The sequence below is a fragment of the Phalacrocorax carbo genome, chromosome 3 (assembly GCF_963921805.1).
Source record: "Phalacrocorax carbo chromosome 3, bPhaCar2.1, whole genome shotgun sequence".
NCBI classification, from domain to species: Eukaryota; Metazoa; Chordata; class Aves; order Suliformes; family Phalacrocoracidae; genus Phalacrocorax; species Phalacrocorax carbo.
Genome location: NC_087515.1, coordinates 50,886,107 through 50,907,946, shown reverse-complemented (window position 1 = coordinate 50,907,946; position 21,840 = coordinate 50,886,107). Strand labels below are relative to the sequence as shown.

Below are 21,840 nucleotides of genomic sequence, written 5' to 3'. Positions count from 1 at the left end.
CTGGATGAAATTTTATAGCTTTAAACACAGAGAGAATCAGGCTAGGAGATTTTAATGACCCTTGCTGGAACTGATAGGTTTGAAATAGAGATTCAGTTCAGGTTTACTAAACAACGTTTGGTTTGGTTTTTTTTATCATTAGTTCCTCTGTGCTCTTGGCCGGGACACCAGGGTGCTTAGTTGTAAACACGGCATTTGCTGAACCCGTTTGAATTTTTTACCTGTGTGTTACACATGTTGGTTGCAGGTGTGTAACAGTCACCCCTGCTGAAAACATGTGGGTTTCCAGTACTGTGAGCTGTATCTTTTTTAGAGCAAACAGCGCAAACACTTTTTTGAAGTTGTTTCAATGCTTATGTAATATGTACCAGTCTCCCAGCTAGAGCGTGATATCCCGGAGACCTCAGAGGAAAAATAAGAGCCTATAAAGCAGTCTTAACTCCCTGGTTGCTGGCTTTCAAATGATGGGTTATCCGAGATGTGGGAAATCAACCTCACTCAAGAACGACAGGCTCATGATTTGAATGACCTTTGCACACTTTTCTAGCCTGCATTGGGAATAAAGAGGCTTCAGTCTTGCTTTGTTTGTGCATTCCTGAAGTGTCTGTGCCCTACACGCTGACTGTGGCATTTGACTCCCCTTTAGCATAGCTTGTCTGCCCCTTTCCTGTGATCTTTCAGGGTACTTTCAGCTCTCACCTCCCCATCCCAGAGTGTGGACAGCCAGAGGAGTCAGCACCAGAAAATGGGTTGACTCGGGCAGCAAGCAGGAAAGGAGAGGCAAAAATACAACCCAAGTGCTCTTGGCTTGGAAAAATGGAGAAACAGTGTGGTTCTGTTTGTCAGAGGAAAGGTGGGATTGCGGGCCAGACCCTGCATGCAAGAGAGAGAAAGAGGATATTGGAGGTCAAGGGAGTTAAAGCCTTGCCATATTAGTACTTTCATTATTTTAGAATTGGTTTAGCAGCTGAAACAACAAGCCAAAATGTAAGTGATTGTGTTGCCAACACTGCCCTGTCAGGATGCGGGGGGAAGCTTCTTTCCCTAAAGACCGTGTTGGAGTTCATATAACAGGAAGCAATGATCTCTGGGCTAGGCATGGAGATGGGCTGGAAACCAGCTCCTCATGCTTCAGGTTAAGAAGTGGGTAGAACTGAGACGTGTGTTTTCTTTCTAAGCTTTGCTCTCAGGACTTTGCTGTTTCAATTCCTGTGTTCTGTAGAGCTCTGAGTTTCTAACTGGTACTTTTAAAATACTTGCAGAAATTGACTTGTGAAGGTTTTGAATATGTATGTCACTTTGCATACTGCCTTGGAAGGTGTCCCTATTGACCTGTGATCAGGCCGGTTTCCTTTCTGTGGAAGCTAAGGTGAGAATCTCACCCTGATGGGGAGACAAGATGAGGCTGGATGCTGAGAACTTGGAAGAATTTCCATTCTCCAGCTTAAATATGGGTTTAAAATGACATCTTAAAAAATATTGAATGCCTGTTGTGCTGCTCTTATGAGGAAGCTGAATATTGCTTAGAATAAATGTGAAGTTCAGTTACATCTTAACTAGATTTTCCTCCTTTTAATAATAATAATTACTCTAAAGTGAATTTATTGCTAAAGAGTTGGACTAATTACCTGGTCTGAGTCATCAGTAGGAAAAAAGCAGCACAGACTGGGAGTGAAAGCATCCAGAGGTGGAAGTCCTGCAAAAAGGGACATTGAACTGATTTCTCTGCTCATCCAGCCTTGGCTTCAGAGAAGGCTACCAGAGAGGAGGCGGTTTGTAATTTTGGTTTCTCTGACGTACATGTCTGATACGTAGGAAATGGGGAGAGCCCATTCTGTTTATTACAGTGGTTGTGCTCATACTTGTACCTGGACCCTGTGGTCTTACTAACCTAGAAGTGGAAGTGTCTGTATCCCATTTTCAGTCTTCCCCGCCATCAGTCATACACAATTTAGCTTAACCATCAGAAAAACTGCAATAGGTTGGACTGCCTGTTAGCCAGGGACTAGCCTATTTACATCAGTAATGAAACCTTTTGGGGTTTGCTGTTCAAAATCTATTTTCTTCAATCAACACCATAAAAACCTCTTGACAATCCTTAGATAGTAAGACAAATGTGAAACTAACTACAGCTCAGAATGCTTCATGGAAGAACAGTTACTCTTGAGAAAAAATGTTTACTTTAAAGATAAATGTAACTATTAGGAAGTAATTCCAGATGTGTGGTTATGGCAGAATTTTAGGGATTATAGTCTTAGCCTATTTAGTGAATTACATTATTGTATTTAAAAGTAGCCAATGAATTTTTTTAAAATTAATTGATTCTTCAGATGGTCTGAATAAAACTGTTTATTTTCTATTATCTGAGAAACAAACAGAGCAGAATCTGGTTTATTTATGAAAGTAAATACAAAAGGTCTGACCCCTGGATATTGCCTTTGAAAATTGTCTGAGAAAATGCTCTTCGTGGTAGCTGATTCATTCTTCGAGCCATTTCTTCTTTTTGAAGATAATGCTAGCCCCCCACGCCTCCTCAGTTGATGGAATATATATTGTAAAGAATGCTTTGAAATGAGACGATTTGATCTCTTTAGGCTTATGAGGTCTACTGGTATTGTATCACCTGCAGAAGGCAATAGGGTGTTATATTTTATCAGTGGAGATGGAAGCTACCAAATTCACAAAACCCGTCTTTGCCCATCACAGCAGGTCTGCACTGAGTATTTGGGGGGCTGGAGTGGTTGCATGCTATTCATTAGCTCACCCGTGTGCTTGCTTAGCCCTGTAATTGCCTGCTCATGTCTCAAAGGCCTGAGTGCATACAGCGCTGGCATCTAAGTTTAGGAGGACATGGCCTAGCTGAGAAGTCCCAGTGCCTGTTTTCTCTGTTTTTAAGCCCTATATAAATGCCACTTAGAGTCCGTGTCTGACTAGTGAATGGTAATGAAGCTGGGACCTGCCATTTCTAAAAGGCCTCGTTAGCAGTAGGCTCGTTCATGTCTGTCGTCTTCTGAGAGCGGGTCAGCTTGGAGTCCTCTGTGTTAAGGCTGCTCAGGATGTTGACAGCTGAAATTCATGTTACATTTGGCTCTCCACAGAAAACATTGTTCCTTTATTAGATTGCTATTTCAGCTTAAAGCCAGGCCAGGGTGTTTAAATTACAAAGGCTGTTCCTGCTGGAGCACAGGGTTTCTTCTGCCCCTGTGCTTTCTGCTTGTTCTACATATTCTATAGTGATATCTTGCAAGGGTGTTAGTGGGTGCTTTGCGCATGATAGGAGAGTGCTGCAGTAAGCTAATGGGACACAATACAGCTGTCTCCTGCTTTGTGCTGACTACACAGCAATAAAACAAACCTGTACTCTCAAAGTACTTGTTGAAATCATCCAGCAGGGGAGATCTGACAAAATAAAATTATGGTATTGAGCAGCAGTTAGTGCAAGTAACGCGTTGGGCTTAAAATAATGTGAGTATCCGTGTTACATGTATGTGTATGTTAGATCCATGCACACAGTTTTTTCAGCTTATGTCTTTCAAGTGCAGGGCTAATTTTAAGGATGACAGATTACTCTGGAGGTCATTAATAGTGACCTCAGCTACATTAAGAGCTCCAGAAAAATTCTCAGACATTTTTTCCCGTTACCCTCTGGGCAGTTGCAGCCAGTGTTGGTGTTTCCGTTTGTCAAATAGGGACACCCATAACTTACAAGCAAGATTTGCTGTTGTAGCTCGGCCCATCTGCAGGACCTCCATTTCTGTAGTAAGAAGCCCGGAGGTTTCTGCTGGAGCTTGTGTTTATCTTCCCTCCCTGTTCCCGGAGGCACCAAGGGGTTGTGCTGGACCAGAGCTGCGTCAGGAGTCTTAAGAAAAATTGATTTTCAGCACAGGCTTAAGACGGTGGTTGCACATTACATAGCCGGGTCTTTCTTTGGAAGAAGGCAGGGCAGCTTATTTCAGTTAGAATTGAATTGCGTTATCCTCACCTCATCACAGAAGTGCTTTGCTGCAAGGTGCTTATTTTTATCACTGCAGTGTGTGTCCGCTACCCGTCTTTGCTGTCCCTGTGCCGTTGAGCTGTATCCCAGAAAAGGGAGCTTGATGTCAGCCAGTGAAAGAGGCACACTGCTTTTATTTTCAATGTCTCTGCAGAATCAGAACAAGGATGCAAGTTTCTAGCCCTATAGGTGTGGGATAACAGGCCCATTTCATGCTCAATTTATCTTTATCTGGGATAGATTTTGCTTGTGTGATGCTCAAGAAGGGTAAGAGAAGTGATAAAGCGCAAGTTACAGTTGTATTTATTTGGATCCAATTATGTGTCATCTGTGTTTAGATGTATATAGAAGTAAATGAAATCCGATGGCTTGTAGCATCTACACTGAATTAGCATGTTGCTGCATCCCAGTTTTAGGGTCCTGCTTTTATTTTTATTGTTTAGGCTGCAGCTTTTCCGGTGGCATATCTCTTCTTCTTTGGGCACTGATGAATACAGAAAGCTGAAAAGGTTGAAAATTATGCTGTAGAACAGTCTGATGCCACCCATTGTTTATACCACGATTACTCCATGGATTTAGTTGGAATTAACCCTGATTTCTGCCTTCGTACAGGAATTGACAGGAGGCTTTTGTCCAGGCTTGATACTAGATGAGGATCAGGTGACAATCGCTGTGCAGAAATGCTCTGGGTGGGATTTAATCCTCTCCCCCGTCTTTGCTGCTCCATCCTTTTGTTTGTTTGTAGCGGCAGGATCGGTCCGGCCGAGGAAGGACCTGTCCCCAGAGCTCCCTGCTGGGAAATGTCAGCCAAGGCCTGCACAACGAAGGAGCATCATTTTCAAGACCTTTCCCAGAACGAGTTTTTTTTTGTATTCTTTTGGTCTGTTGGCAGTTTACCGTAACTAAAGTGATTTCTTCCCACCTTTTGTGAAGGTTGAACCTCTCACAAATGGGTGTCGGGAACAGCTTCTTGTGTAACAGCCTGGAGTGTGGCTCATTTCCCATTTCTGTGCAAAACGGAGGGATTATTTTGCAAGTAAATATCTGCAGAACCTTCTCATCTGTGGTGGGGAACAGGAGAAAATTAACCTGGCCTGTTTATCCTAGGACCGTCTGGAAAATTGATGCCTCTTAAGTGAGCAAGCAGCAATAGTAAATACATTGTTTTCCCTGCTGCGAGCTGGATTTACGTCAGCTGCAGGATATCCACATTTTTTGGACGGAATGTGAGGCTGTTAAAGCCATCACTGACCCTCCCGCGGGGACAGGGATGTCGGGAGGGAGGGTGCCATGCCCTGCTCCCCTGTGTCAGTAGGTGGCACCAGCCGACCGGCTCAGGTGGGGAGGGTGGCCAGGCTGGCCCCAGCCCGCTCTGCCTGTCACCCTCAGCTCCATAAGGTGGCAGTGACAGGTTACAGGTGAGCTCTGGGCTGCCAGGTACCACCAGCGTCTCAGCCTGGGCTGGGGTCTCTGGGTACCTGGGAGCAAGCACCAGGCCTGACTCTGCAGCTCGTACCGAGACAAAAGATGCAGCGTTTGTGAAGGAGCTCCATGCTGTGACCCTTTGACTATTTTGCTATTTTTAACAGCACAGGGACAGAGAGCTCACAAGAGTGAGAGCAGAAGGAGAGAAACAGATGGTCCACAAAATAAGAGATTTTTCTCAGAGGCTCTTCTGAGTCTTCTGGAATATGACTATTTCTATTACAAGCTAGTCACCCCACTTTCCCAAATATTTAACTGCATTTTTGTATAACTATTATATTTTTATAAAGGTGAGTTGTGTGTTTGCTCTTCAGGGTTAGCCCTCGGGTGTCTCTGAGCACAGACTTCGGAGGGATTGAGTTATGGAGGATGCAATGCAGCCGCTACTTCAACCCCAGTGATGGGGGGGGAGAGCTTTGGGTCTGTGCTCCCAGGCCAACGGCTGTTCCTGCAGGGTTCACAGCACCTAGTTCAGCAGCCGTTTATAACTTCCCTCCTCTTCCCAGAGAGGAGGTGTTAGGCTTTCTTATATTTAGCGCTGAAAAGTACATGCAAATTCTGATTAGAAAACGGTATGAATATGCTAACAGTATCCGACTGCCTGAAAGAGGAGAACCTCATGTAAGGAGTTGCGTTGGTGGGCTACCATTTTGTTGCTAGGGAGAATTCAAAGCAATGCATCAGTTGTTTTTATCTGGATTAGTTCATACATAAATTCCCAGGACCGGTCGCAAAACCAGCATTTGCATGTGAAGAAAGAAATGTTTCTTTAGACCTATGTTAAAAGGTTTCTCCTGGTCAAATGCTTATATGTCTTTTTAAGCATTTGCATTTTTTCATCAGAAAGTGTACCATTTTGTTAAAGGGGTTGAGGTTTTTCTTCAGGTTTTTCTTAGCAGAGGTGTCCGTGTCTCCCTATGCTTTAGTCAACATTCACAGATTTACAAAGCTGACAGGCTGCTTTTGAAAACAATTGTCAAAGCATCTTGCTGCACCATTTCATACATGTTCCACTTTGTGCGGAGTTGAATGTGACAGTTCCTGATACCTGTATGCAGCAAAGCTGCCAGCTTGAAACCTTGCTTTTGTGAAGTATTTGATTTTTTTTTTTTTTTTAAGAAGACTCAGAGCATTTAGTTGCTTTTTGAAGGACTGGTTGGTATCGAACCTGTTCTTGAGCTTGTGACCAGGCTTCGAGTAAAAGCCATTGATTTTCAAAACCAGAAGCCTTGACCTTGAATTTTACAACTTTCTTCCAATATATGTTTATTGTCTAAATTATTATCATTATGTATTTTTCTTTTACAGAGGTTTTTAAGAAGAATCTGATGGTGAGAATAGGTTAAGACGACTCAGGATGACGACAACAGTAGCGACAGATTATGACAATATTGAAATCCAACAGCAGTACAGCGATGTCAACAACCGCTGGGATGTCGATGACTGGGACAATGAAAATAGTTCTGCTCGACTGTTTGAACGATCCCGCATCAAGGCCCTAGCTGGTAAGCGCTGATCACATGAGCAAAGCTCTGATGCTGTATGTATTTGATAGTGCGGGATAGTGTCTGCTTTCAGGGCCCGCACCTTGTTGGTAAACTACAGCTGAAATTTTCCTGAGGTCAAGTGCAGTTTGACCAAGCAATTTTTGAGATTGTTTGGTCCATTGACATCAGTGGGACATGATGGTCACCTGTTGCTTTGCAGGATGTGCTCGTATATGATGTTTTGCAAATGTTTGTCGGTTCAGATTTACTATGAAGACTACTTTGGTGTAAGCACAGGAGAGTAGAGATTTCATCCATGTATTTTTTTTTTAAATTAGAAGGTTGTTCTGACTCCATTTCTCACCTCATTGGTTTCACCAGCTATTAATAATTTTGGCTGTGTATTCAAGTAGTTTTGATTGGGTTTCTGTGATTGGCAATGATTTTGGTTTCCAGATTTGGAAAAAATCAGAAGGATAACAAAATTCTGCTTCAAAATATCTTCATTTGGAGGTGTTCAAAACATCCCACCTGTCTTGAAATGGGGGAATGTGGTAGATAAAGATAGTTATCATTTAGTAAATAATGCTGAAACTATAATTTTTTCCTGAAGAAGCAGAGCTTCTGAAATACGTCCTGTCTTCTGCTGAATTACACTGTCACCAGCAGAGAGATGAAATTTGATTGGGTCTTTTTTTTCTTGGGGGTTGTTGTTTAAAACATTTGATTATTGCATATTAAAGGCTGTACATTAACCAAATTTGTTTATGCGGCAAGGAAATTATGCCGTGCCCTCTCAGCTCTGAGGCATTGCCCTGCAAAGCAATTTTTATGCATTCTGTAAATGATTTCCTGACTCTTATGGTAGCATGCCCACATTCCTGACCTCTGAACAAAATGCCTCAGTAGCGTGGGACATACTGTTAGCATGGAAAACAGCTCAAAATATGCTGAGCTTTCTGCTAGTTCAATTTGAGTTACAAGGACAGTTTTAAACCCAGCACTTCATAACAAGTTGAAGCAAGTTTATTCAATTAACTGTACTGAGACTAAGGTGTCATCTCTTTCATTTGTGATTCCGATGAGACCGACTCCCGAGGCACAGCATGCCCTTTCTCCTCGTGATGCTGGCCATGGGACTGCATTAGATGCAGAACACCTTTACGTGTCAGGCACAGGGCAGGATCAGGTTTGGAGCTGAGCAACAGGGAAATAAAATAGTTCACACAGGTGGGCAGAGAGCAGATCGTATAACCCTTACGAAGGATAGTAATGGTATCAACTTAATGGAACTGCTCACAGAAAGGATGTGTGTTAAATTTTGCTACCTTTAGAAGACACTTAATTACAGCAGTTCTCATCACAGTGTGCATTTGAAATTACAGGTAAAATGCCTGGCCTCGAATGGGGCTGTGCTAGGTGGGGTCAGGAGCAGCCTGACTGATGCCTGTGGTGGTCGATTGGTGGTAGACAAGAAGAATCCTGACTTGGCTTTTTTTTAATAGTTTAGTCTTGTTTGAGGAAGAAACTGTATTTTACTCCTGCCACATTGGTGATTATAGGTTATATTATATTCCTTGGGTGGGAAGTGCTTCTAGTCCAAAACTCATGAGCAGCATTTGGGTCCCTAGTCTAGCCTTTACTGCAGTCGTTTGTTCCACTTACCTTTATGGCAAAGTGGAGCTCCACACCTGAGTAATGAATAATAAATACGAAACTCTTACTTCAAGGAGAAGTAATGTAAGGAAAGTACTTGAGTTATTTAGCCTAACACAAATACCGATGTGAAAGCAAATAATTTTACTGAAGATTCTATTCAGAGGCATATTTAAACTTTTTCCCAGAGTATGATTTTTTTCCTTAACAAGCATTACTCATAGTTATATTAATTTGATACGTTTCATACCTTTAATTCTCTGCTGTTAGTGTTGAGAATACTGTGTGCTGCCAACACTTAGCTTAGCATACTGCACTGCTGCAGCACTGCTTGAAAGCCTCATCGTGATGCAGGGAGAGAGGAATGAAGAGAAGTTTGTATTGCAAATCAAAGGTTATAGTTAAAGGCTGAGCCGTGGTACAGCTGGCACCGTTCAACATATATATATTTGGATACGGTGTCTGGTGGGCAGTCTTGCCTTGCATCCTCCCAGAAGGGCACTTCCAGGTTTTTAACAGCAGCAGCCTGGAGCTGGGATAGCAATAATTTCTGTCATTGTACTCTTTAAACCGAGATGGGCTCTTTCTGGAAAGGTGTGCCCTAATTCAGCTGCTTGTCACAGAAGCAGACATGATAATCGCTGTGTGAAAGCCTGTGGCTGGTAGTGCACACAAAGCCAAACTGGGTGATATCAGGAGGCTCTTCTGGGCTCCAAAACCCATAAATTTAACCATCTGTTGCACCATGGCTTTCTCCTGGGTGAATATCACTGCTCTCTGAAGCAGAAGTAGTTGTGTACCACCTGCAGGGCGCAGATTTACTGAATAACTCTCCAGTCTGACTTAGATGGGTGCTGGCTCTTTGCAGGCACGAGTATCTTCCCACATCTCCAAGACTGGCCATCTTCTGACAGCAGCATTCTTCTTTCCAGAGGTCTTAGGCTGGTTGTATCTGAAGGCTGTCTGGATGTCCAGGTCTTTCAGTATGTCTGCCTTTCATTGAAGTGACAAGATAAATCAAAAGACTATCAACCTCTTGAAGTTTATGAAATGCACTTGTATCATTATCTCCTTGTCCTGGTACAAAAAGTTTCAAAATGAGCAGACCAGGCATGGGTTCTTTATTCCCCATCTATAAGATGCAAGCTGTTGTGTTCACAAGTAGAACCGCTGTAGGCATTTTACACTGCCTGACTAACGGTTGTTTACTCAGTGTGAATCCTTCTGTTGGGCGCAAGCATCTGCTGTCCACATTCTTCAACTAGTTGTGAAGTGCCTCTTCTGTGATGCTTCCATTTTGATTGATTCTAGTTTACCATAAAGCGAATGAAGCTTATTTCCTTGAAGATAAAGAAAGGTAGAGAGTGAGTTAGGTGAGAAGTGAGTTCTGCAGCTAGGGTCTGATACTCTGTTATAGAAAGAATCGTAATCGCCCATGTTACAGCAGGATGTTGAAATATTTAAAGAGCAAAGCAGGAGATGGTGGTTAGAATAATCTGTGATCAGAACAGACGAGGTATTGGAGAAAAGCTCAGTTAAAGCAGATATGATATAGTAATAGTAGAAAAGCACTAGAGTCAGCACAGCAGCTGGTAACCAGTATTATTAAAGTGGTCTGTATACTATGAAACCCAGAATGTGAAGGGTTGTTTCGGTTCAAAAATAATAAATCATCTGGGAACTCAGCTTTCAGTCAGAATCCAGATTTGAAGGGATATGCAACCAGATTGGTTGCCATTGATGTTGAACTAACTTACTCTGCAGCTGATATAAGAAGGAGGTAACTGATCTCTGCTTCGTCAAGTAAGATATCCCACTGTAGGAAATTGTCTTTCACCTGCCCTTGTTCTCCGTGGTGCTTTGGAAGGTCTTGCTGGAAGACCAAGTAATTCTACCTGCTCTGCAGAAGCCAAAAAGATATCATGTTTGTGCAAAATTCTTCATTCACAAATCCTCAGGTGTTGGGTTTCGTCTGTCAAGGACCATTAGCTAACAAGATTTGCTGTGCAGCACCTTGGTGCACAGAGCTCTTAAGAAAGCCTTAAGAAACAGCTCAGTTGTTCAGCAGAATTTTTCACACTCAGTCTGGGACTGTGGCATTCAGGTGTACCATGCTTGCCATCTCAGATGCTGTTTTCAGGTAGCATGAGAATTGTCACCTCCAAAACTTTCCATTTCTTCAGTTAGCTAATTCAATATTAAAAAACGCTTGGCTGAAGCTACTCACTTTTCTGCTCATTTGTATTTTGCCCTTTTGTCCTCTGTGTTCACCTGAGTGACCAGAAAGTCAGTTATTCAGCTGTCTGGCATATGAATTAAAATAGTTTCAAAGTTTATGAAATAACAGAGGCATATCTTAGCACAGGGCAGATGAAACTGTGCATTCCTTGTTCTGCTCCACCTAAATGACTGTGCATAAGTGAGGATGCTTCCTAGTGTTGCACATTACTGTTCGTGAACCTTACAGGGAATAAGGTAAGGAGACTGCATTCGTCGTGCAGCTTTCCTTAGTTGTCCCTATTGCACAAAGAGAAGCGAGGCTTGTAATTCATGGCAGTAACTTAGATTCTCCCAGAAGCAAAAGGGGGCAAAAATCATTGAAATTATGGCTGAAGTTATACTGTTGGAAAGTTTTTCTTTTTAATATAGTGGAATACCCCTTTCTTAAGGATAAAAAAGATAAGAGAAAATTTGCAATGGGAGAGTGCTGGGTACCATATGTGGGGCTAGTTAGCTCTTTTGGCCCTGATATTTGAGCCATTCCCCTCCTAGCTCCAGTGCAAAAAGTCAGCAGAACAACCCCCCAGAAAAGTGAAAAGGAAGATCCTGCTTGTAGTACTTGTCAGGTATTGTGCACCTGCTTGTCCCTGCTGTCCAGCATCTCTCTCTTAGCAAAGTTTCTACTGTTTCAGTATACACTGAAGACAAGAAAACCTGCATAGCCAGAATGAAGTTTCAGGTCTCAAGTCAATAAAAAAGGACAAAATACAATGATTAAGAGCTTTGAAATAGCATACTAAGAATAATCTCTTGCAGTATATTTCAAGACTATCTAGTGCCTGAGCTATCTGGGACTTGAAAATCAGTGCACTAATTTCAATAACAGCAAGAGAACTCAGAATGGAGTTTGAAGGGCATGTGAAGGATTCACTTGGCACTAAACAGAAATAAAAACCTTACAGCAGTGAAACTGCAGATGCGTCTTCTCAGCACTGGCATGGCAGTACTGGTTATTAGTCCATGCTTTTGTTCAGCAGCCAAAGGCCTAATGCAGACTTACTCAGGTGACCATGAAAGGGCTTATTCTGAAAAAAACCTTATGTTGCTCAGATAAAAGCCGATGGAATTATTTCAGAAAAAGCTTTCCCAAATGTCGACCTCACCCAGTGCTTTCCTTCTGAATTTTATGTCTGGAACAATTTCTCAGCTGTAGTTTCTGAGCTGCAGTACTTTACCAGAATCTGTAGGAGGCGGGTGTTAAAAACAGGAGTATTGTTTTGCATGTTCTCTGTCAGGCAGGCATCAAGGGAGAGAGCACAGCAGCAGAGAAGCTGCTGTACTTGGGCATGTCACCTGCAGTGCTGGCTGTGACTACTGATGAACACTGTGCTCTTATCATAAAACCAGAAAAAGCTTAGCCCACCTGTCACTGCTGATTTATGTGTTTGCTTTTGAAGTTGCTGGTGGAGAACTGTTTCTAAAGCAGGTAGCAAAAACCAGACAATAAATAATACTTTGTTCTTAGCACTTTTATTTTTAAAGATCACCAGTAGACTGACCCAAAAGGAAGTGTCACTGTATGTCTACAGTACATAAAATAACTTTCAAGTAAACATGAACAACTTGTATTGATGCCCCATCAAAAACCTAATTTGGTACAGAGGTCACTTGTATATCATTGCTATGGTAATAGGATTTTTGCTGTCAGTTATGCATAGTTTGGGGGGTTGCAGTCTTTCTTTAGAATCAAACAAGTAGTGTGCAAACTACGTGGAGGTGTAAGTCGGATTCTTTGTAGTCTGATTAGATACCAGATCCATGGTCTGATGTAGCTTCCCAAGCATAGAGCCAAGCTTCTGGAAAAAAAGCACCGCTGAACGTAACTTAGGAGTTTTCTGGAATCATGCATGCTTGTCTGCTTCATAGATGGTATTTATGATTACATAGAAACAGAGTGATGCATGAAAGTAATTGCATCCTGGTGAATAACTGTAAGCCGGCACATGTTGCTCAGACAGGACAAGCACAGCTGGAAAAATAGGCTTTTTGCTTCTTTGGGGAGGGAGCAGCATAGGCTGCTGGTAGCCCCACTCTGGAAAGTCTGACAGCTGCGGTCATTTTACACCTCTGACAAAATTCTTTCAAGACTAAGCAATATCAAGCTGGACATGTACACAGGAGAGCCCAGCATCTTGCCAGCAAATGAGCCTGTGTTGATTGGTCTTTGAAGTCCTGTGTATTAAGCTCCTGGACTGGAATACAGGTACTGTATCTGCTTCTCATAGTTTCTCGTGGAGAACTCCAGACATACACCAGTCCTTATTCTCAAAGGGCTGACTCTATGCTTGGACAGCAGTTCAGTAATTTTGCAAAATGAAGTACCAGAGAATTCTGTACTGTAGTTAAGAAGTGATTAAGTATAAAAAGACATCTGTACCTAGAGGAGTAAGGTGGAAAATTACTATATATATGCTGACCCTGTGTGTGTATATGCGTATCTGCTTTTAGGATATTACTGATGAAATGCCCATGAGGGTAATCCTGAAAGCAGGTAAATCTGCTTTATCATACCAGGGTATTAGAGACACTGGTGCTGTACTAACTTGCATACTGTGCTTCCTTTACTTGCAGGTGAGTTTTAGGTGAGTACTATGCCATAAAGCCCAGACTAGCACAGCACAGCTCCCTCCTGTCTATTTTAGTTTTCATCATCCATTCACAACCATGGCATCAGGAAAGAGTAAAAGCACTGGGCGATGTGGTTTTGGCTGCCCGCAAGGCTGAGATGAGTGAGCTGTGGTGTCCTGCATCAGCTGAGGCAGCGTAGGGTTTGTGAAGGGGAGTAAAACACTGGCTGCACCAGCTGCTCAAGGAGAGGGAAAATAGTTACTGAGAGGTACCCTCCCTGCAGTTAGTGAGAGCTAAGCCAGGCAGAGTAGTACAGCTGGGATAAAATCATGCTGAATTTGATGATTTAGGAGGAGACCTATCAGCCAGATTGTCAGCTGGTATAAATTGGCATTCTCTTGGCTTCTGTGAGACCATGCTGAGAATCTGGACCCCGAGGCTTCTGTGAGACCATGCTGTAAGCCATGGCTGGGAATCTGACCCGTAGTGGCCCATCAGCAGAAACCTCAAGACTGAAAAAACTATAACGTTCTTTGTTGGAATCAATGTTTTGGGGCTATTTAATATGGAGAAATCATGGGATAACTATTAATGACCCTTCATTGAAATAACAATACTGTGTTTGGATATTTTGCTGAGTTGTCTTAATGGGAAGGGTTTCTTGTTTATAGAAACCACGTGCCAATAATGGCAATTAATTTTTTTAAATTTATTACTTTTATCAGAGATGAGGTTGGCTGTGGATGTATTTCAAAACCTAGTCATGAGCCTATAATTTGAGAAGTCTTTCCACAAAAAATGCATATGCAGAAGAGAATGTTCTCATCTTGTGTCTTTAGCATCTAACTAGCAATGTTTCTGTATTTATTTTTTTTATTCAGCCAAATCTGCCATGTGCCTTACATTTTTCCTTCTATTTGTTGCTTGGATACTGCATGAAAGCACTCCCTGAAGTATAAATAATGTCTAGCAGAGCATACTGCAAAGTGAAATTCAATACGGGATTAAAAAAATGTTTACTAATTTCTGTTAACCTTGGAGCTCTTCTAGTGGGGAAAGATTAGTGATGAAATCATTCTCTCGGATCAGACCTTTGATTCTTATCTTGAGGTAATATCCTGGAGAGACACAAACCTGAATTGCCTTGAGAAGAATTGCCTTGATGGGGAAGAGGCAAAACGAACAGGAACGGCGATGAGGACCAGACAAGTAGAGAGGATGGTGAAAGTCCATTTCCAAGTTCCACTTTTTTAGTTTCTAGCATTCTTACTACCAGTTTTCAACTCTCCTAGTGAGCAATGCAAATGCTACTATTTTTTAACAACCACTTTGTGTGTGTGTATTGTATGATGATTTTTTGAAGTTTTGCTTCCTTTAAATGTTATTAAGCCTTTAAGGTGGATGGGTGTCAACTGTGGACAGTATTTGACATACAGGTGTATAATATATTCTATACATTATATAAAAATGAAATATGGTTTGCTCTGGAGTAATAACTTAATGAGTCTGAGATAGTTAGTACTTGTCAATTGATCACTAAGCTTTTTTGCAGAGGTAGGCAGTTCCCAGATAGGGAAATCTGTTGGGTGAGATTTGATGAAAGATTTTTCAAAAATAAACAGAGAGATGTCTCTCTCTGTTGGCTGTAAAAATGAGGCTTTCAGCTCATGTTTCTGCATCTAGTCTGTCAGGGTTTTCTGTTGGGTTTTTTGGGTTTTTTTGGGGGTGGTTGGTTTTTTTTAAACTTCCAACAGTTTTTTCCTATCATTTTCCTTCTCTTTCATTTTGAATGAACTACAGGATCAGTGCAAGCCTGTGCTACCTCAGCTTTTCTGGAACTTTGTTGCTTAGGTATAAGAGGATCTAAAATTCCTGATTTTTAGATTCTTATCTAACTGTAGAGAGCCCAATTAACTGCAGAGGTTTCTAATTTAGGGGCTCAAGCTCCTCCAGTTACAGAACTGGCAAACACAGAGGTACTTTTTTATTCCTCTCCCCTAAACTGACCACTTGTGAACGTGGCTGGTCACAATTGGGATATATTTGTGAACATTGATATAGTTTGTATGTTTGCTGTTCAGTCTATGTGAAGCAAGGGAAATAGTAGCAAAAATACTCTGGCTTATGGAGGTGTGTAAAGATCAGCGTGTTGTGCTTGCTGTTTTCACGCAATTCCCATTTTCCTCAGGAGCAGCAGGAGGTTGAATTTTCATGCCTGAATGATGATGGTGTAGCAACAGTGCATCTTCTGTGTTCCTGGTCAAACTGGGGGGGGGGGGGGGGGGAGAAACCACAGTGCAAAAGGAAGACAAAAAAACGGAGGGTGGGAATCTCTTTCTTTTGTTTTCCTACATATAAACATAGATGCAAATTCAGATAGAGGAGGAAAGGAAGGAGGGAGAGGCAATGAAAATAATTCCAGCTTCTAAAAAAGCACATGAAAACCCATAAGAAAGAATTTTCTGGATGAAAATCAGGAATTGTTTTCATGCCAGAATTTCACAGAAAGCAAGTATGTTAAGTGCGTACCTGTGCACTGTACTTGATTTTTAACAGACTTCAAGGGTTATTCATCTAGGTCACGGAGCAAAGCAAGTGCATTTCATGGGCCACAAAGAAAACCTGTGAAGGTAATTGTTATGGTTTTCCAGTGATGGCTTCCCTGCTTTGATGAGTTCATGGAGTTGGGGAAGCAGTACGGTTCAGGAGAACCATTTGGACTGGAATACAAACCAACACAAACCATGATTTCTTCCAAATGTGAGTTGCTCATGCAGCTCTTTTCTGCAGGCTCTCCTGGCAAGTGTTCCGCTGTTGCAGTTAGCAAGGACATGCTGTTACAAAAGTCATGTCAACTTTCCTGTTAATCTGGGACTTGTGTAAACTGAAACCCGAAACCAGGTGGAACTGACCCAGTTTCAGTAATAAATTGATATTCTGGCCTGATTTGTGAAAAGATTCCCAAAGGTTTTGTGCTGCTTTGGTCTCAGACATCACAACCTAGAGGTTCATCTTGAGCCCAAAGCTGGTTTGTGCCTGGGACGCGGCACGGAGCTGCTGGAAGGCCAGCCTGGACACAGCAGGAGGAAAACATGTGAACAGATCCTTCTGTAATAAAAATCCTTGTTGTCTCTTGCTTTTTAGTCTGCCCCTTCCTTTTGTATTTTGATTGCGTTGGATCTTCCAAGTCCGCGTTGAGTCACAGAATATATGTGGAAGGGACTTAGGGGACCAAATGCCTCAGTTTTTGCTACTGCCCTAAAATCCCCTTTAAATACTTTCTGAAATGGAAATGTTACTTAAAAGAAGATCTCTTGTTTTGTTTGTATTTATTTCACCTTCTTCTGAGACAGTTGCTAAGTATTGCAGGAAATGGCAGGTTTATGAGATGAATGGTTCTGTTCCCACTAATACCTGCAGAAGAGGTAATTAAGTTGGCACGCTAACTTCTGCTTAGTGTGTGGGCTGCTTCTCTGTGTTCCAGCATCTTAGATACAAACTGGAGGGAAAACAGCTAACTCCTCAGGATTGATGTTATGCAAATTGTACAACTGTTTCCTATTACATTCTAGAACAAATCACAGCAAAAACCATCTTGCCTTACTCTGTTGCCTATATAGGGAGAGATTCGTCTTTTACTGTGTAGACGGGGTCGCCAGCAGAGAAGTCAAGAGCAAATGATTGCAGGTTTTCAGTTCTCAGCTGTGTCGCTGAGGGGATGTGTAAGAACTTTACCCTCTTTCAGGAGAAGAGCAAATGTTATGTGATTTCTGTGGCATTTTAGATTAATAAATCATCCTTTTTATCTTGTAATTTTTTTCTAGTTAGTCACCAACTAGAGAATTTACAAGAGCAAATAAGAGTAAAGAGGAAAGACAAGGGTGATGATTAACCAGATTCATAATTATTGTAAGCTCTGGTGTGTGTTCTGCTTCCCATTAGAAAGATAATTGTCTTTCATGGAGTTGTAAAATCGCATCTTTCTTATGGAACACAACAGTACAAAGCGTGCATTTGTTTTATGGTACCCAGGGAACATATTTTGTATTGCTTTCATGGTTTTCCACATATGCATTATGCAAATGTATTTTGAGGGTGGGCCTCTTTTGAACATTGTGTCCACCACACGCACTATCTCTATTTTTGACCCAGTAAAGGCAGCCGATATTGGTTGACTTTATTGGTGGAAGATAGTGTAGACTGAGGGATGGATGGGGTTGTCAGGGAATTTTTAGCTATTCCAATTCTAGCAAGGCTGTGTGAGCAACGTTAACACTGCACGCTTACCAGTTACTTTCTGCAAAAGTTATGAACCAAAGCCTTGGCCAGGAATGTCTTACAGGGTCTTTCGTCTGTACTTTTTTTTTTTTTTTCCAAATTGTACTAAGATTTTTCTTGAGGTATTTCCTTTGGCTGAGAAAAGTGAGAGTTTTGTTCAATCTTAGAAACATGGATGATTATGGATTATGGATTTGGATGGTAATTTTACTAGATCTAAGGAAAAAAATTAATGTTAGAAACATTAGGTTTTTTCCTTTGTGGTAGAAGCCCATTCACTTTAGCAGCAATTTTCAGAACCATGTAAAGACAGATCCCGGGACACATCCTTTTCTGTTCTGGGGTAAGCACCTGCCTCCAAATGTTACTTCTACATTCATAATATTGCTGTAATCAAGCTCTTGTTCTCTTCAAGGCTTTGCAAAGCTCTAATCATGTCAACTAAGTCACACTTTGCATTATGGTTAAGTGGCTAATCATTTGCATTTTTATTTAATAACTCTTAACAAGTACACAAAGAATGCAAGCCATTACTACCAGTTGAGTACCCTGGGAGAGGTACAATTCAAAGAATGCAAGCAAAAATTATTTCACAGCCATGGGAGAAAACTGAGAACAGAATTTGGGTGGGGGGGAGGGAACCCCATCAAACCCCTCTCTCCCTGATATACATTATTTGGCCCTTATTTTTCTCCAACAGCGTACTCAGTGATGAATTACACCATGGACAATTTCAAGCTGTGTCGATTTGATAAGTCACACTTGGACCAGTGCTAAGAGTTGTCTATGGCCTTTAAAGCATTAGTTCACCTCCATAACTTGTTATCTAATTAGTAACGTGAAGGGCTTAGTCAATTAAAGAGAAACAGAGAAAATGAGTAGAAATCAGGTATAAAAAAGGGCTTTACATGCGAGAACCTCGTGATGGATTTGATGCATTGCTACATAGCAGCAGTAAACTGGTCTCGGGTTTACTAATTTGGAGTCAACAGCAAATGTATATATTAGGATTGATGTGACTCAAAAATGGGAAGTGGCAGAATGCCCATTTTTAAGAAGCCTTGCTACCTACAGTGTAGAGTTTCACAAATACAGACAGATCCCTATTTTGCTTTGCTCTTTCTGCTGAATTACCACCAACCTGTGAAGCGGAGCCTTCACAACGTACGTGGGGCCCAGCAAAGCAGCAGTAATGCTTCGGCAGATGAGTCAGCAGCACCTGGCGGTCAGGGCCATCCCCAGGAGCTGATACCATCATTAACAAAGTCTGTCACATCTGTTGCTTGGGGACTTGTTGTTCAGCCCAAATGCCAACCTGGATGGCAGCTAAAATGAGGTCAGAATTTCACAGTGAGTGCTGCTGAGTCCTCCACAACGCATTATGGTATTGTGCCTCTGTTTTTCAGACCTTGAACAAAATCAGCTCAGTTCAAACACAGACACTTCCCTTTGTCTTTAGCTTTCCCCCTACTTGCTACACAGCCTGCACTACTCCATGCCTGCTGCAATTCCTTCTCTCTTTAAGGTAGCATTTTGTGCTACTGGGTGGGACAGAGCAGGGTCATGGGCAAAAACCCCTCAAACCCCAACTTTTGTTCTGTATTTCTTGGGAATCTTGAGCTTGCCAGATTCAGTTGTCCCACAGGGGACAATCCGAAGTGTAAATTCGTGTATGTGGTGTTAATGTTTTATGAGGGGGTGGGGAGAGCCAGTCGCTGTTTTATATGGGTTAAAGCCGAATGATTATTTTTAGTTTTAATGTTTTTGCTTTTTCCATATTTTACTTTTCAATATTTTAATAATGGCCACGTGCATTAGTGTGTTGCCTGCCAAAGGTGTTGGGAAAGCTTTCAGCTGGGGGAGAGTTCTTGGTGCCTGATTTATGGCCTTCAATGGTGTTCAAAATGCTCCAGCTCTCCTGTCTGTCACTTGGACTTCAGTTTTACCTTCTGAGCTTGCATAGCAACACCTGTTTGCTCAAGGTGGGACAGTAATGAGCTGATATGCCTGCAGGTAGGGCCTGGCTGCCTGCCTGCTCTTGAGGGGAAGGGTTTTGTTTAATTATAACACAGGTCAGGCTCTGCAGGCAAAAGCTGCTGTTGGTAGAAAGCTGCAGGAAAAAATTTTGTGACGGAAATAAGCCTGTACTTGTGTGCTGGGTAAAACATTCTCCTTGAGCTTTGGGGGAGTTTGCATTTGTATATTAATGGCTCAGTTTACCGAGCTCCGTTCCTGTAAATTTTGGAGCCTTTTGTATTTTTTTGCATTGCCCTTCCTCTCTCCCACCCCAGCCTGGAAATCCCACGGCCGCAACTGCAGTGCGTGGGTCCCTGCGTGCTGGAGGGACAGCTGGCTGTACAGAGATTATGGGGGAAAGGTTTAGCAGGAACGAGGGACTCGCCGTGCCACATCAGCGCATTGTTGTCTGGAGAGAAGCATCCTGCCTGTTGCAGCGACAAGTGCAGGTGCTTCCTCAGATCCCCCTTTCGCCTTGCAAACGCGCTTCTAGGGCACGAGCCTGCAGTGCCTCGGTCCTTCGTACCGCGGGTGTTTTAGCTGCCCCTACGGGCAGTCGCTTTCTTCCCTGATGCTGTGAAGTCTGTCTTGGGCAGCTGAAGAGTCTTTCGTGCCACAAGTGTTGGTAGTGCTGAAAAGGCTGAAGGCCAACTTTCAAAAAATGTTTTAGGCTCTGCTTGAGGTCTGCTGTAGTACCAAGTGTCTTGTATTAAAAAAAAAAGCTATATTGATATAAAGGGGCTCACTGAAATAAGCTAGTAAAAGCCTTTCTGTATCAATATAATAAGCAACTCTGGGCTAGGGCTATGTTGTTACTTTAAGTAAAACAGTATCGCTAAAGGCCATAAATATTTTAAGCGTGTTTATGACCTGAGGAGCAATGAGCCAGGCATTTTCAACAGTCCATGTGTTTTTGGAAACCCCAGCTTCAGTTGGGAAGTGTTGACTTCCATCACTTCTCCCTAAATCAGCAGTGTTCGTGGTTGGACTTCTTGCACGTTTGTTCCCCAGTGTGTTGGTAATGGCTGGTTGAATTTCCACCTTACGCCTAGCAGGAGCTGCAGCAAGTCAGCGGGAGTGGACTGAGCTTCTCCCACAGAAATTGTCCTCACATAAATTACTACATGACTAAAATCTTGTGAAATGACAGTATCAAAACAAAGGCAACGTTCTGAAGTCTTTCATGACGGGACGGAGTGGGAGGAGAAGAGAACATGGATTTCATTGGAAAGGAATTTGGAAATGCAATAAAAGAAAAAAAAAACCAGAAAACATTTGTGTGAACATTATCAGCAGCTTTAAAAACCAACAGGCAAATGCTACATAGTGAGAATACGAATGTGGAACTGACCTTTTAATTTCACGTATGAATAAGTGAGGGCTAGGAGCTCCTGCCCTTGAGGGACAACTGACATCGTCTGTCTAATACCATCCGCAGGAACTGACTTCTAGTACCCAGCCCTGCTGCTGTTGTGCACGTTTGCATTACAGCAGGGTATTAAGGTGCCAATCAGAGGCAAGGCATCCTAATTTATTTTACAGCCCTCCCCCTCCAGTGCATAGCCCAGACAACAATTAATCTTGCCGTAATACCCAGCACGCTGATAAATGGGCAAGGAGCCACATACATAGGAGACGTCAAAATCCTCAATATCAACAAGTAAAGTAAAACGAAGAGACAGGGATTGGCCGTTTAAAGAATCTTTTCACAAAGCTTTCGTTTGTTCCCAGTGTGCTGGAGCGTACATCTTCCTGCGTCCCCTCCTCGGCTGTGGCGAAGTACTGAATGAGTGCTTCTGTGTGCGTGTGTTATTTTTTTTGAAGTGAACAGCCTTGCGGATAAATAAAGAGAAGTGCCCTCCTTTTCATGTGATAGTAACCCGAGACTTTTCCGTTACATGAGGCTCTTAACAAAAGACTGTAATTCCAGCAGCTTTGCCGAGGAAGGTACCACCGGCTGCTGTGGCCGCGGCGGCGCGCGGGGAGCGGCGGGCTGGGGACGCCGCTGCCGCCTCGGCCCCCGGGGCGCGGCGCGGGGCGGCGCGGGCTGCGCCCAGCGGAAGAGCGCGCCGCAGC

General features: G+C 42.5%; 1 protein-coding gene across 2 annotated transcripts in view; it reads left to right on the top strand.

Annotated features, from left to right (window-relative positions):
- Positions 1 to 21,840, top strand: part of SPTBN1 (spectrin beta, non-erythrocytic 1) — a 137,557-nt gene that overhangs the window by 36,484 nt on the left and 79,233 nt on the right. For both annotated transcript variants that reach the window (XM_064446902.1, XM_064446901.1), the window contains exon 2: positions 6,788 to 6,984. In XM_064446902.1, the coding sequence (XP_064302972.1) occupies positions 6,837 to 6,984 (148 nt within the window). In that variant the 5' untranslated portion in view covers positions 6,788 to 6,836. The remainder of the gene's footprint in view (positions 1 to 6,787; positions 6,985 to 21,840) is intronic.